At 41.3% G+C, this 15,762-nt stretch overlaps 1 protein-coding gene across 5 annotated transcripts in view; it reads left to right on the plus strand.

The window, feature by feature from the left end:
• The window catches only part of qkia (QKI, KH domain containing, RNA binding a), an 81,784-nt gene extending 67,809 nt beyond the window's left edge, over positions 1 to 13,975 (plus strand). Inside the window, exons 5-8 of one of the 5 annotated variants that reach the window (XM_024429735.2) lie at positions 2,823 to 2,910; positions 4,570 to 4,962; positions 9,344 to 9,418; positions 10,456 to 13,975. In XM_024429735.2, the coding sequence (XP_024285503.1) occupies positions 2,823 to 2,910; positions 4,570 to 4,962; positions 9,344 to 9,418; positions 10,456 to 10,472 (573 nt within the window). In that variant the 3' untranslated portion in view covers positions 10,473 to 13,975. Of the gene's footprint in view, positions 1 to 2,822; positions 2,911 to 4,545; positions 4,963 to 9,343; positions 9,993 to 10,455 lie in introns of those variants that run through there. The other 4 variants (XM_024429737.2, XM_024429733.2, XM_024429736.2 and 1 more) reach the window with 4 other exon arrangements.
• Positions 13,976 to 15,762: the final 1,787 nt, after the last annotated feature.

A 15,762-nucleotide genomic window follows, 5' to 3' on the forward strand; every position in this document is an offset into this window, starting at 1 on the left:
TTCTTATGTAAATAAGGCATTTCAGTTTGGTATTTGTTATGACATTCTTAACCTGTTTTTTACTTTGTCATTGTGTAGATTGAGGATATTTTTTATCCATTTTAAAATAAGGCTGTAACGTAACAAAACGTGTGAAGTGAAGAGGTCTGAATACTTTCCAAATGCATTGTAGGCCTATTCACCAATTGATTATATTTATTATTTATTTAATTAGGGAAGTCAATTAAGAACATTCTTATTTACAATGACGGCCTAGGAGCAGTGGGTTAACTGCCTTGTTCTACCCCTGAACGACAGATTTCTACCTTGTCGGCTCGGGGATTCGATCTAGCAACCTTTCGGTTACTGGCCCAACGCTCTAACCACGAGGCTACCCGCCTCCCTTATACATGGTACTCGTCATGTCATTTGTCCACCTTCCATGAAAATGTGCCTGTTGGCAAAAAGCTGTTGCATTGTCACATTTTCTCATTTATGAACTCCAGTTCCCTTTCTGACGTGTAATAGTATAATCAGATATTGTACAAATTCTATTTATGTACAGCAGTTCAATCTGACATCAGCACTATGGCTTTCCAGGACTGAATTGGTACTCTGGCACTCCCAGTTCACCACTCTGCTGTCAGAGCGAGTGGAAGAGAACGAGGCAAAAAGGGAGAGACTTCCTTTCCTTGTTAATTGCCACCAGTACAGCCAACGGCTATTGCAGACCGTAGCGCACAACCTTGTGTGTAGTCTGAAACCACGGTCCCCTCTCTGGGGAGGTCTTTACTTTGAGCCTTGCTATCTGCTGCATTTTTTTGTCTCCCCACCTTAGCCTGATTTTCAACCGGCTATTTACTCCAAAGAAAAGCGTATGATATTGAATCGTGCGCCAACATGTCAGTCAGGCCCCCGTCTTTATTGCTCCGCCGTTAACAGCCTTGTCCTCCTTTTATCGAGTCTGAACAACCCGGCCAAAACGTAATCCTGTCATGACAATGGAGCTCTCGAGTCTGCTTTCTGAGACGTAGAGGCCTTCACGGGTCAAAGTTGGACCTGTTCCAAAAGGGACATGGGGCTATCCCACCCGGACCCAATATGCGTTAATCCTTTTTTTTTTTTTTTAAATAGACCCGTTCCAAACGGACCAGAGGACAACTAGACCCGTTCCGTATAGACCTGGTTGTATCCAGACCCGATCCAAGTGAGGGAAGCAGCAGAAATGCGTGTTTAAGCTACTTTATTAACCGGAGACAATAAAGCTTGTGGGAGGGAGGTGAAGTGACGCTCTAGCAGGGGTTGTCTGTGGGCTAGTGTGAGCAAGTGACATGGTGAAGGAGAGACTGCAACCAACCAAGCCGGCTCACGCTATAGTAGATTAATAGCTCGTTTATCATCCAATATGATTACGTAGTATCGGTCTTGACTGCGTCAAACTGGGAGACGCTAGCTAGGCTACTCAAGGCATGCACTTTCTCATCCTACACTTTAAAACTTTGTATTTAACTAGACAAGTCGGCTAAGAACAAGTTCTTAATTTCAATGACGGCCTAGGAACAGTGGGTTAAACTGTCTTGTTCATGGGCAGAAGGACAGAGTTTTGATCTCAGCGGCTCAGGGATTCGATCCACCAACCTTTCAGTTACTGGCCCAACGCTCTAACCACTAGGCTACCTGCTGCCAAACAACTCCATTCAAATTTTAAGTAGCAGCCTACCTGTTGTCTCTTGGTCATTGTAACCTATCTCCTTTTTCATTTTAACTCCTTCTTCCATTGATTTGATATCTTAACTTTGGCCACACATGGAGTCTCCAACTGTAGCCTATTGCCACTTTGACTTATGATTGGCCAACAAGCTACACACCCCACTCTCGTGAAAGCAAGCGCAGCAGCATAACTTATACAATTTCTCTACTGCAGCAGTCACATTCACATCTGAAATGTTCCTTTTGGACAAATCCGTTAATTACACATAACCATGACAATCATATCAGATCCGACCCAGACCCGTGACATTTAGTTCTGGATCCGGACCAGCTTGGGTCTGAGATCGGGTCTCGAGTATTCCGGTACAGGTGTATCCATGAAGCACTTGTCTTTCTAAAGCACAGAGCAGATGTGAAGTCTGGGGGGGTGGGGGCTTTCCTGTCTGCAGCCTTAGATATCTTGTCTGTCTAATGAAATCACACTGGTCCTACTTTTATTACGCTCCACTACCTGGAAAATCACTGCATTTTCATGGTTATGAAGGGTTTAGTCACTTCAGGGGGGAAATGGCAGGTTCAGGAAGGGGGGGTGGGCGCTAACTTAATTGCTCTACATGAATAATTTCACTTGACTAATTTGGGTGATAATGACAGAGGCAGCGCTTTTGTATTTATTTATCCAAACATTAATTGACAGGACTGACATTAACTGGGCTGTTATTGCGCATTTGAGTTCGCACGAGAACCCCAAAAAATACAGTAATTATCTTGCTGATTGGGTGGTTTATGCGTACGTTTTCCCTGCCTAATGTCTGTCAGCGATTTTAGCATGAGATGCAGCAACGTGACAATGGTGTTGAAGCTCATCTGTGCCTTCCACCCCCATGCAACTTGTGCTTATGGAGAACGAACTGGGGCGTATTCACTAGGAAGCAAACGAAACAGGAAGGGGACCTGCCTGAGTTTGTCCAATAACTTGTTTTCATTGCAAACCAGTGTTCCGTTTACAGATTGCTACAGAGTGCACTAATGATTTTGTGACCCAAGTGGTTTTTCTGTCCCCATGTCCCTCTTGCAATAGTGGCACAGTGAAGTGACTTGTCACTTGAAATGACTCGATTTGTTTGTTCCAGGCGGAAGGAGAGGATAATCTGAAGAAGATGCAGCTGATGGAGCTGGCCATTCTCAACGGGACGTACCGTGACACCAACATCAAGACACGTAAGCGTTACAACCACATTCACTAAAGGTCCTGTTTTGATCCACATTGACTAACGTGACACGCAAAGTTGATCATAATCAATCTTTATTTTATTGACGTGTAAGAATCTCTAATGACCACGGTGAAGAAGAAACGTAACATGCTCATGATATACTGTGTGCCTCTACTAGGTTCACGTATGTCGTCATTGCAGTGTCATGGGTCTTGACCAAATTTCTTTTGTAAACTGCACTTTTCCTCTGAAGTGTTGTCCAACCAGTGTCTACCTACCTCACAAACCACCTGTATCAAAGTAGAGCAGTGTCCCCTCCCTCTCGCCGCTCCCCCCTCTGTGCTCCTTTCCCTCCCTCCCAATATGGATGCAATCACAATTTGTTGCAATCTCGAGGTGGTTTCTATATGCCTTCAGCGCATCGCAGAAATCACTCATCTCTGCATGATGAAGTTCACGCGTCTGTTACAGTTTTGATTTCCAATCACCAGTGTTACTTTCTGTGGAGTTCATCCCACCCAGTGCTCTTGCAGTTTCTGCAGTTTCATGCCTGTGATTTTAAATTAATGCATTGCAATGTTTTTATTTTGGGGGGGGTGGCTGCTTTCAATTGACCATTTACTGTTTACATTATCATTTGTTACTGAATGTTATTAGTAATGGTGATAAATGTATTTGTTTTGCACATTTGGTCAGTTCAAAAGGCTTAAAGTGTTGAAAAATAATTTTATATATTTTACAAACTAATGTCAAATGCCAAGACATTCATATATATATATATATAATGAATGACTTGGCATTTGACATTGGTTTGTAAAACCTGGACCAGTGGCTGTCAACACAATGGTGATAACCAGACTAGTGCTACTTAGTGTGAATTAGCCCAGACAGCCACCAAATCACGGGCCGAAGAGATACATGTAAAACATTGATTCAGTCGCCCCGGCCGTCAGTGATTTAACTGTTGTGTGGTACGACGTTGGAACATATGCAAAGCCATTTGGACAATCTTTTATTGGTTTTGTCAGCCAACCAAAATGGTCTCAGGGTCATGTAGAGGAGTGGAGTGAATCTGAACTGTACTTATATATCCAGTATTGGCCAATATCAACTAGTCGGTCCCACTCAAGGCCTCATAGGCCCAGAGTCGTACAATAGTCTCAATTGTCTTTTCTGGGGATTGACCTAATCCTATTGGTCCATATCAGAAACTGGCACTCCTAGTCTCCTCTGTGGCCAGTGGCTTAATTTCTGTTGCGTTGTGTGTTTGTTTTGATCACTTGTGCCGTCCGCAGTACGTTAATTTGTGGTTGTCATGGTGATTGGTATGCTTAATATGCTCTGTGCATTGGGGTAATGGAATAATTTTTTTAGCAACTTATCTTTTTTTATTTTGGTATGGGTTTCTTATTTTCTTTACTAAATTTTTGGTGTGCTGGTTCACCTTGATCATTGCATGGACTAATTTTCCTTTTTTTTCGCCCCTCCCCTCCTTTCCCCCCCCACCCCCTTTTCCTGCTGTTTTATATTTTCCAACCTGCTTCTCGACCTGTGATTTTGGTCACCCACACCACATCTTTACCCCCTTGTCTTGTATCTCTGTCTCTCCATCTTTCTCTTTCACTCTTTTTGCTTATGGCAGACCCCCTTGCGTTCTCTCTTGCAGCGGCGGCAGCCGCCGCTCAGGGCCCCCGCCTAATACAGGCACCCCAGGGGCATATGATGGCCCCCCATCAGCAAATGAGGCCCCCCACACCGGGAGGCACCCCCATCATGAACATCATCCGACAACCCCAAATGCAGGGCATGTTGCACAATGGCACCCCCACCCTGGTGCCTCCCTCACCGGACGGCGGCATCATCTACGCCTCCCCATACGACTACCCGTACGCCCTGGCACCCACCTCCCTGCTGGAGTACCCTATCGACCACAGTGGGGTTCTAGGTAAGCGGCCCTGGGGCCTGGGCGGCGGCCCCTTTAGCCCCGGACAGGAAGGCAGCTTGTTTTACCCTGGGTTTTTGGACGCGGCTTCGATGAGCCACAGTCAGGACTTAAAAGGTAAATATGTCGTATCCAGCTGAAAGAAAATAGGGTTGTTATTGGTGTGACCTTATGACCTAATGGCTGTACATGGCTAATAAAGGGCAAGGGGGACAGGGATTTTTTTCTTCCAGTTAGACATTTTTCATATCTCCCCACCAAATCCTTTTCCTGGCTCAGGTTTTGTTGCCTTGTCTGAGAATACACCACACACACTCTCTCTCTGACAGGTACATGCATGATTGCACACACCCGCGTTCTCGCCTTTTTATGTACTCGCAAGAGGCAGATTCAGTCTGGCGGTGGCTCCCCCTGGATTTCAACAGCTTTTGAAATAATTCCGTATTTCCCAGCTAACTCTGCAGCTCTGGCCTTGATGCCAGTAGAAAGTCCCCTTTGTCCCGGCGGGGAAGTTCATTAAATTTACTGTTCTCATTTTTCCATTTGTCTCAGTTTTCACCTTCTTGAACTTCAACTTAGTACAAGCCACAGACATTCCCCAGTCATTACGTCAGCTGTGGGAATTACATTCTGTAGGTGCGGGTGTGTATGCAATATGCTGCCAAAGAAACATTTTCAACAAAATATACGACAATGACTAACATTTGTAACTAACCGCCTTCATTCGGTCTTATGTCGTTTTTTTAGTTTTTATTATTATTTTTTTACATTGGATAAAAGTAGACTCAGAGCTAGAAAATTGTATATCATAAGTTGAAGAACAACGAGCAAGTAATTCTGCTTTGAAAGTTGATTAACTTGTAACCCCACCTTTTGAGAAAATGGTCCGTGAATATTTTTGGTATACCTACTGGAGAGCTCTTTGTCTACACCCATTCAGTGTTCACACCCTCTTAATCCTTAGCCCCACACATCTCTTTTAGGGATTTACATGAGGCATTAGCTGAACAGAGTGATTTAGTTTAGTAAACAACCAAAGATTTCAAGACAGTGATGAAAGTGGTAGCCTACAATAAGGGAAAAGTGCAGGTAGAAATATACTAACTAGTCCTTGGCCTATATACTAATCTGACTTTGGTGCAGGTAATGTTCTTCACATTACCATGTGTGGTAAACACACATTATATCAATGTTGATTTTGTCACATGCACAGGATACAGGTGTAAACATTAGTGAAATGGTTACAAGTAACAATATAAAAAACAGACAAACGGGATACCTAGTCAGTTGTACAACTGAATGCCTTCAACTGAAATGTCTTCCACATTTAACCCAACCCATCTGAATCTGAGGTGCGGGGGGCTGCCTTAATCGACAAAGCATTCAGATACAAAATATTTGTAATTGTTAGATTAGTCTAAATTGATGGGTCATTTGAAGGAAATGCTATGACCAACCCCCAGCTACATCTCGCTAAGTAAATGGGTCACTATTGTCAAGCCATGTTCATGAAGTACAATTGGTGGCCGTAATCACCCCCAGACACACCTGGCTAACTTGATGGGTCATGTAATGCACACATCTGGCGAAGTGTGTGTGTGTATATATATATATATTTTCGCTCTCGCTCGCTAAACAATGAACAGCTATAATCCCAACTCAAACTACCAACCAATACAAACATTATCATAGCTGTAGTATGAATCTACAGGTAGCTAACCAGGTTTGATGTTAGTTATAGCCTAATGTTAGCTAGCTAAGAATGCACATGGATTTCTGATTAGAATAATATTACTACACAGATCACATTTTTCAATAAACGACTTTCAGACCAAATTAGAAATTTATCAGAATCTAGCGAGACTCTTACCCGTATACATGGATGAACGCTTCACGGCAGACGAACCATTTAACTTGTTTCTAGCTGTTTGGCCAGTGTTGTCCAGTCACTCCGGTTCACACTGACCGTGGCATGTGCAGGAAGTAGCTAATCATTTTTTCCAACTTATCTGTCGCTAGCACCTGCTAAATTCAGGGCATCAAAGTTGACAAGTAGCAACTTTTGTAGTTAGCCATCGATAACGTTGTACATTTCAAAAAGGGCAGAGTAGAAAGTACTATCAACACATACCGAGCTGCTCATGTTATAAACCGAAGTATGTTACATGACAGACCAATCCAAACTCATCTCCCGGCATATTCAGCTCATCTCTAGCGGGAAGGTTCCTTACTTTTTCCGTGTCTAAACCAACTGGGCTCGTAATTTAACAATTTAAAAACATTTTTTTTTAGATATATAGTTTTTTTATTAAGGCACGTGAAAGTTCACATTCCCCAGAATGCATTTCTGCCCAAACATGTATTTTAGTTGATGTTAAAATGCCTCTCCTGTGAAGTAGTGACCTGCGACATACGTTTAGTTTCCTGAAGTCATATTTTATGGAGGCTGTTAAACTCTTAATTTGTCCAAATAATGAGTGTGCCACAGCATACCTCATTGAGTTTCGACAGAGGACTTTCCTGTTTCTGCCGCTGCCTTAATTCATTAATCTAAGATGTCGGGCGAGGTGCTAAACTGACATCTGGAATTATTTTAAAATGGTCATACCATGGATTATTTGGCTATTTGATTTAGGATTTCAGGACCCCCTTTAGGTATCAATTTAATTATTTGATAAAATATTGATTTAGGCCTTTACTACTAAAGTCCATAGAAATGCATTGAATAACACTTTCATAAATGGCAAAAAGGAGAGTTGAAAAATGTATAATAAATTGTCTGCCCTAAATCAACAAGATCTGTTTAAAAAATAAAATTAAAAAATATCTTCATACTTCCATTAATTTAAAAAAACGAGTACCGGTTAACTTCAGACGAGTCCCGTGACAATTGTGGAGGTCGTAAAGCAAAATGTATAATCTCTCCCCTTTCCATAGTGATCATAATAGTCAAACCATTCGTAAGCTACAGACGTGTGTAAGAACACTTATTTTCGGTATGTCTCATGGTCTGACACACACCTTTTCCAGCTCTGCCACCTTTCACCACAGATGCGGATGTGCGACACTGGCTGATGCGGAAGTGCGGCGTATTTAATGCTGAAAACGATATATTTCGCTTGAACTGACTGATTTTGTTGGATTTTTAATGCATCTTAAATTTGACTATACGGGGTAAATTAGGTGTTGATCCTGACATCACAAGACTGCTATGTTAGCTGACCTGTGTCAGTGCGTGTGTGAGGGATGTCTCTGGGAGCTGTTGTGTAGGACAGAGCCTACTGGCTTTTCTCTCTTTAACTTGGAGGGCACAGCAGCTTAGTGTGTTTTTATTTACTTGCCGTATTGATCGGTGCCTTCAAAGGAGACCCATTGGAACACCACCAATTCTCTCTACAAGCGCTGCTCAGGCCTTAGCGTTAGGAAACCTCAGAACATCTGGTGCTACAGATTGGAATGTGGGCGGGCTGGCATAGCCATCAACCATCCCTGTGAACCATTGCCGTTTTCCTACCTGCCAGGGCTGTTTGGCTGTTTTCAAATGTGATGTAACCATCACTGGCCCATTCCAGCATCAAAACCTCCCCAAGCCTTCTGATCCTAGAGATAACATTCTGAGTTAAGTCTCCTTTAGTGTTCACTTGATGACTGCAGCTAAGAGCTTTTAGTAGTATGCGATTTGACTGGGTGCCCAGGTGGTTGTCATGGTGACCCATTCTGTGGGGACAGCCACCATTTAGCCAATTGAAGGCCTCTGTCACAAATCTCTTTAAACGCTCTCTGGGTAATGAAGAGCAGAGAAATATGGCCACCCCAGCATCACGCGGTTTCTCTCTCGCCCCTGAAATCTGGGAGGCCATCCTTCCCCGGCTCAAACTAAATCAGAAATATTGACAGTCAGATAAAAGCCCAAGAAATACGACCCCTGAGTCCTGAAATTGTGTTTTGCTGACTGCACCTCGCTCTAGCTAGGCTTTTAGAGCAACTTAAGGATTTACCTTTCACACACACACAATTATCTCTAAGCACAGTCACAGTTCCTATGCAACCATACAACAACCTTACTGAGACGTATAGTATTTTACTATATTTCCATGCATGATATCCAGACCAACCATGCACTAGGATAATTGAAAGGTCTGTCTTCATTTGTGACGTGAGAGAGCCAGGTAGTGTCTAGCACTATCCAGTTAGGATCTGAGCTGCTTTGGATTTTCACACCTGACAAAAATCACATTTTTCTCATTCCAACTCCTGGGCCATGTTTATCTTCTAGATAGCCTTAGTCCCCTGTCCCCCTGCCTGCCGGTTTCAAAGAATCCTCTAACACTGTGTGCTATGGAATTGTATTACCTAAGTTGTACTTTTATAGATATCAAGTTAAAGCAAATGTATTTTTTTATACATGTCTGTGTATTTTATGTATGTGTTACTGTAAGACTTGTTTTCCCTTCCTGAAGTGAATGGTTTCTAACCTTGTGGACTTGTTGCAATCTAGGTGCAATGGCTACTAAAGTGAGACGGCATGACTCGCGGGTCCGTCCTTACCAAAGGATTGTGACCGCAGACAGAGGTTAGTTTAGTCTCTAAGATACTTAACTTTGACTGTTGATTGCATTGCTGTAAATTTGAGTTGATTTTTTATTTTTCACCACATTCCTTTCTTACACACCTACACACACACCACCTAAATGGTTGACTGTGGTATGCACATTGTTTACATAGTTCTATTGAGTACTGTGAGAACTCTTTCAATGCTCAGGCAAAAGCGATCTTGATTGCTTTGGTTTACATGAACTGTGACCCTTGGTGACAGAACAGGTAGTACACGCAGTGTTCAAGCTACATTTTCTTAACATTCCTCTGAGATTAGATCCTAAAATAGGTCAGACTTGTTCCATACATAACCATTTATGTTCTACTTGAGGAACAGTGGAAAGTGACTAAACGGTAACTGGGAAAAGTAGACAACACTACAAGTAGCCTCGTTGCTACCATGCACCATTTTTTTTCCCCCTCTTGAATTGTCTTGATTTGTCTTGTTTATGTAAAACTGACCTACTTAATCTAAGCTAGTTTACATTCTTTCTCCGGTGTATTTTAAGTATTGAAATAAAATTAAAAAAATAAATTTCAGTTGTACACGAGGTACTGTAATTTTATATTTGTTTTATTTAACAAATGTGTTTATGGCTACTGTATATAAATAAAGACAAGGGATCGGAAATGGTGATTCATCGATTCATTACATAAACTAGTGTTAAGTCTTACCACTAATCACACTGTTTAACTTGCATTCCAACCGCGAAAACTAAAACACTTATTTTATTTGTTTACTTTGTACGTGTATGTTTTCTTTGCTTCTGTGTGTGGGGACTGGGGGCAATGTTGCGTTTTGATTTAGGTTGGGGGCTTAGTAGTTGTGATCATGATGTAACAACGTCATGATTATAACAAGATTAGCTGGGTTTGTTTCTTGGCGGGAAATTAGGGGAATAAAAGATTGCATTCATTTTATTGTTAAAATGATGTCATTAGTCTCTTCTTGCTGACACTAATATCCTTTCTATCTTTTTTTTTTCTTTTTGTTTTTTGTTTCTAACCACCTAGCCGCCACCGGCAACTAACACATGACCTTCTGACCTCTGAACTCTTCACCCAATGACGAGCCGCCCCAAGCCTGCCTGCTGATCAGTTAACTGGTAATTGCCTTTTGCTAGCTTCTCGGATGCAGTGAGAGGGGCTCCTGTCCGTACAGTTACCCTAACATGTTTTTGATAAAAACCATTTGGTTTTTAACACTATCTATCATACAAACCCAACAGTTGGTTTTTATTTCTTTCTGTTCATTGAGTTGAATTCCCATTTCTTTTTCTTCATGAATCACAAACTGGGTGGATGTGTATGTATTGTTACTAATGAATCTGCACTGAATTTATATAGCAATAAAGATCCCACCCTCCGTGTCCACAACCCCACCCATACCTGCTCTGATTCGGTGATCTCACTAGTATTCACTAAACGACGCTAAATGGGAACTGAACCCAGGCGGTCTCTCCAAAACATGGCCTCATTCTCCATCCAACATGCAATGCCAAGTCCCTCATTCCCTTAACCCCACCAACCCATTCCACACCTACTTGCTGGCAATGAAAGAAATGAAAGGAAAGAAGCTACACTCCAACTTGTTCATGTAGTCCTGTATTTTGAAACTCTGAGACTTAATGGTATGCTGACACATTCTGGGTGTGCCCTGAACAGCTGTCTGTTAAAAGCATGGCTAAATTGATTGCGAATTGAGCTTATTATAATTTTGTTTATTTGGTTTTTACTTGATTTTGTTTTCTCGTTTTCTCTCCAGACGAAGCAGGTTGTAAGAACTCAAAATGCAGCTTTTGTGGTGGCAGGCCTATCATGGGCAGTTAGAGGAAGCTAGGAGGGGCACTGGGGACGAATTGGGATGAGGGAGAGGTCTTTTAGTACTATAATGAAAGTAGGATGTGTTGAGGGTTAGGGCACAGTGGAGCAATGGATATATAGTTGACTAGCTACTGACCTTAACTATGCTCCTCCACACTTCCAAGTGTATGTACAGTGCCTGATGCATTTGGAGAATCCCATTGAATTATACGAGCTGTGATCTAACAGACAAAAAAAAGTATTAAGTGTGTTTGTGTAATTAGCCAAAGGGGTTCCAGTTGAATTATATCTATATAAATATGTATCTAACTGCAGAGAGCGTGCTGTAATTTTAGAGCTTGAAAGGATATGATTTCGTGCATGTTTAAGTGCGAGTTGACAGCCAATCAAAAAGATCAAGGTTGTTTATCACACAAAGCTCTAGTTTCCCATGAGAAAAAGCCGATTGACACTAAAGGGGGCTTTCTGGGGGGTCCTTTATAGTGACGTTTTGTAAATATACATTTTGTTTTCTTTGTTTGATTTTTGCCTTTTATTTTTGGTTATATTTACACCCCTGCCGAAAAATCCATTTTCATATTGTGTGTCAGGATTTGGCCAATTCTCTTTGCTAGAATATTTTGTAGTTTTCTTTAATCTCTTTCAAATTTGATACCAATCAATTCTTTATGGGGTCATGATACTTGCTCTCATGCAAATAAGAATCTATTTGATTTGGGGAGGGGGGGTGTATTTATTTCTAACTCTCGCCATACCATTTTGAAGTCCCCCAATTAGCACATCCACAATGTGTCTCCATAAAGGTATGGTCCAGATCCTTAGCCCATGACAGTTTCTCATTCTTTCTCAAGAGAAGAAAAAAAAAATAGGATGTGAAAGCCATGCCTGCCTGTTCAGATTGCTTTATTTACATACCTGTTATATATGTAGATACCTGTCATTGCATATTAAAGATAGAGAACACAATTGGATACTTTTACAGGGTGCTGGAGAAGAGAAATATATTTTTGGCGATTTTAGCTTTTTATACTTCACTTGCAGTTACAAAATATAAAAAATGCAACAAAAAATAGTGTAGAGGAAAAAAGGTGGCGATGAAGATGCTGTTACTTTGGATATTATTGGCTAGGAAAATAAAGACCAAAATAGTCATACCTACAAGCGTTGCAAGGATGTAAGGGTTACGAAGCGAGGGAGAGACATTCAGAGAAGATAGAAAAAGTGCCTTATCGACGGTCGTTTCTTTTTCCGAGTGTTAACATTCTGTTCGATAATATCCAGCACCAACGAGGAATGTGCAGAGAGGAACGGCTTCTGTGATAAGCTCTTAGGAGTTGCGCAGGGTAGCTCCTGTCGTTATTGCTGAGCTACTGAAGTTATTCTATGCAAAAAGAATAGCAGTCGTATGACCAGCTAAAATATGTGCCATGGTTCGTCTTCCCAAGTATAAGTTAAGGTTTTTGTTTTATGATGATTTTTTTCCCTCTGCCATCCGAACAAGTTGTATTTCTTATTTCTCTTCGTTTTGAATTAGGTTATCGCTATTGTTGCATTGATTTCTGGTTACTGTGATTATTCTACCAAGAACAAACTGCCAATAGCAATGCAGAAGTCTGCCAGGACATCTTATTAATGCGAAATAAATGAGGGACATATAAAATGAGTGTGTAACAGGAGAAGAGGCATTTGCGTGTATACCAATTTGTTTTTTTTTTAAACATGCTAATGCTTTCCCACTACAGTTCGGTAATGAAGCCAAGTCATGACTTCAAGCCTCAAGATGCTTTTTCCAGATAGTAGTCCAGAGGTGTTTTCTATTGGAAGGGGAGGCACTGATGATGGGGCTTGAGCTGGGTGAAGTTTATTTTTTACTAGGTCTTAGTCAAATGTTCCCGCCACAACGTGCGTACGTGCCAATTCTGGAAGTGATCAACATGCCGTATACAGACTAGAAAAGGGGCCTTAGCCATAAAGAGGTAACACATTTGACTTCACAACTAAGCAGTTTTCAGTTACTCAAACTAAATGGGGTATATCTAATTACAAAGAAAATAAAGTATATAAAATCGACATTATGGATTATTAAATATTTCACCTTCCCTGGCAGTCTGACACTTTATTTTTCTCATACATGCTGTCACACAACATGTTAATGCATTTGTTTTCAGTGTTATGAATTCTTCTATTTAAAAAAAAAAATGCAATATTAAAGTGGAACAAGAGATGACAATTCAGCATTTTGACAGTATTAAGACATATTCCCTCTGCAATGTTACGCTGTGTCATCGTGTAAGGTTGGTTTAGTCCATGTGTATGGTGAACTGTACCGTATTCACTCTGGCCTGTCTACTACATGTATGATAATGTAATTTACAGCCATTGTTACAGGTTTATAATGTATTTTTCTAATCTCATTTTATATGTATATTATACAATCTTTTTTCTGACTTTTTCTTTTGATGCCCACTGCAACTTGTTTTTTAACTCCCCCCCATCTTGAAATCTGTCTCTAGTGGGGAGTGTTGACTTTACTAGAGTTAAATTTGGTTTTCTTGCCAAATCCTAGCTTGTTTAACTCATTAGCGACTTTATTCGTTCTTGTCATAAGTATTTTTACATGCTTGCATTTAGTTTTGATGGTGTATGCTGTTATTTTTCTTATTAACCCCTTGGCATTTATTTTAATAAAACATTCTTAGTAAGAATTTTACTAACTTGCTGATTTTTTTTTTTTGTTGTCTTGTGTTTTTAACCAGTTTTATGAATGTACTACCTTGGTCTGGTTCACGGACTAACACAATTAAAACTGGTGTCTGGCCACAACACGTGCACACATGCATATTTGTACACGGCAGCATTCATATCTGCACGCACATACACAAGGCGAATACTCATCAAAAAACACTGTCTAACTGGAACCTGTGCACCTGCTATACTCTTCATGCTCACAATTCCAACACTGCTGCTCTGTCTCGTCTGTCCTTTCTGTTTATCGCGACTCTTGTGGTTACGCGTAGTGTTGGAGAACCCCGGGAGCTGCCTCCTGTAGGTGTAACTGGAAGGGCCGGCTGCAGGTGAAACACTAGGGTCCGAAACAAAGGTACAACTCCAACCTAGTAGGCAGCTCATCATACAGTACTATGCCTTGTCAAGGAGTCACTCATCTGATTCACTACCAATGTGGTCTGTAAAATGATCACCCTACATCGGCGGTGGAGCTATACAGCACCAGTCAAGTTTGGACGCAGCTACTCCTGCCAGTGATTTTTTTTTAATTTATTTTTTATGTATACTAATTTCTACGTTGTAGAATAATGGTGGCGACAATAACTACGAAATAACACATGGAATAATGTAGTAACCAAAAAAGTCAAACAAATCAATATTTTTATTCTTCAAAGTAGCCACCCTTTTCCTTGACAGCTTCATGAGGTAGTCACCTGGAATTTGTTTAAATTAACAGGTGTGCCTTAAATTAATTTTTAAATGTCCTTAACTGATTGGCTCAAATGCATTGTTACAAGGTAAGGATGGGATACAGAAGAGAGCCCTATTTGGGCCATATTGCAAGAACAGCTCAAATAAGCCAAGAGAAACATTCATGAAGGTCAGTCCATCTGGAAAATAAGACAGTTTCTTCAAATGCAGTCGCAAAAACCAAGCACTATGATGAAACCGGCTCTCATGAGGACCGCCACAGGAAATTAAGTCTGGGTTGCCTCTGCTGCGGAGGAGTAACCAGCCTCAGAAATTGCAGCCCAAATAAATTCTACAGAGCTCAAGTAACAGACACATCTCAACATCAACTGTTCAGAGGGGACTGCGTGAATCAGGCCTTCAGTCGAATTGCTGCAAAGAAACCACTACAAAATGACACCAATAAGAAGGGCCAAGAAACATGAGCAATGGACATTAGACCAGTGAATCTGTCTGAGTCCAAATTTGAGATTTTTGGTTCCAAACGCCATGTCTTTGTGATGCTGAGTAGGTGAACGGATGACCTCTGCATGTGTGGTTCCCATCATGAAGCATGGAGGAGGTGTGATGGTGCTTTGCTGGTGACACATTTAGAATTCAAGGCACACTTAACCAGCATGGCTACCACAGCATTCTACAGCTATACGGCATCCCATCTGGTTTGTGCTTAGTCCCACTGTCATTTGTTTTCCAACAGGACAATGACCCAACACACCTCCAGGCTGTGTAAGGGCTATTTGGCCAAGGAGCGTGATGGAGTGCTGCATCAGATCTGGCCTCCACAATCACCTGACCTCAACCCAATTGAGATGGTTTGGGGTGAGTTGGACCACAGAGTGAAGAAAGAGGAGCCAGCAAGTGCTCAGTATATGTGAGAACTCCTGCAAGACAGTTGGAAAAGCATTCCAGTTGAAGCTGGTTGAGAGAATGCCATGTGTGCAAAGCAGTCAAGGCAAAGGGTGGCTACTTTGAAGAATCTCAAATGTAAAATATATATTTATTTAACACAGACACTTGGTA

Source organism: Oncorhynchus tshawytscha, linkage group LG08 (assembly GCF_018296145.1).
Source record: "Oncorhynchus tshawytscha isolate Ot180627B linkage group LG08, Otsh_v2.0, whole genome shotgun sequence".
Classification (NCBI taxonomy): Eukaryota; Metazoa; Chordata; class Actinopteri; order Salmoniformes; family Salmonidae; genus Oncorhynchus; species Oncorhynchus tshawytscha.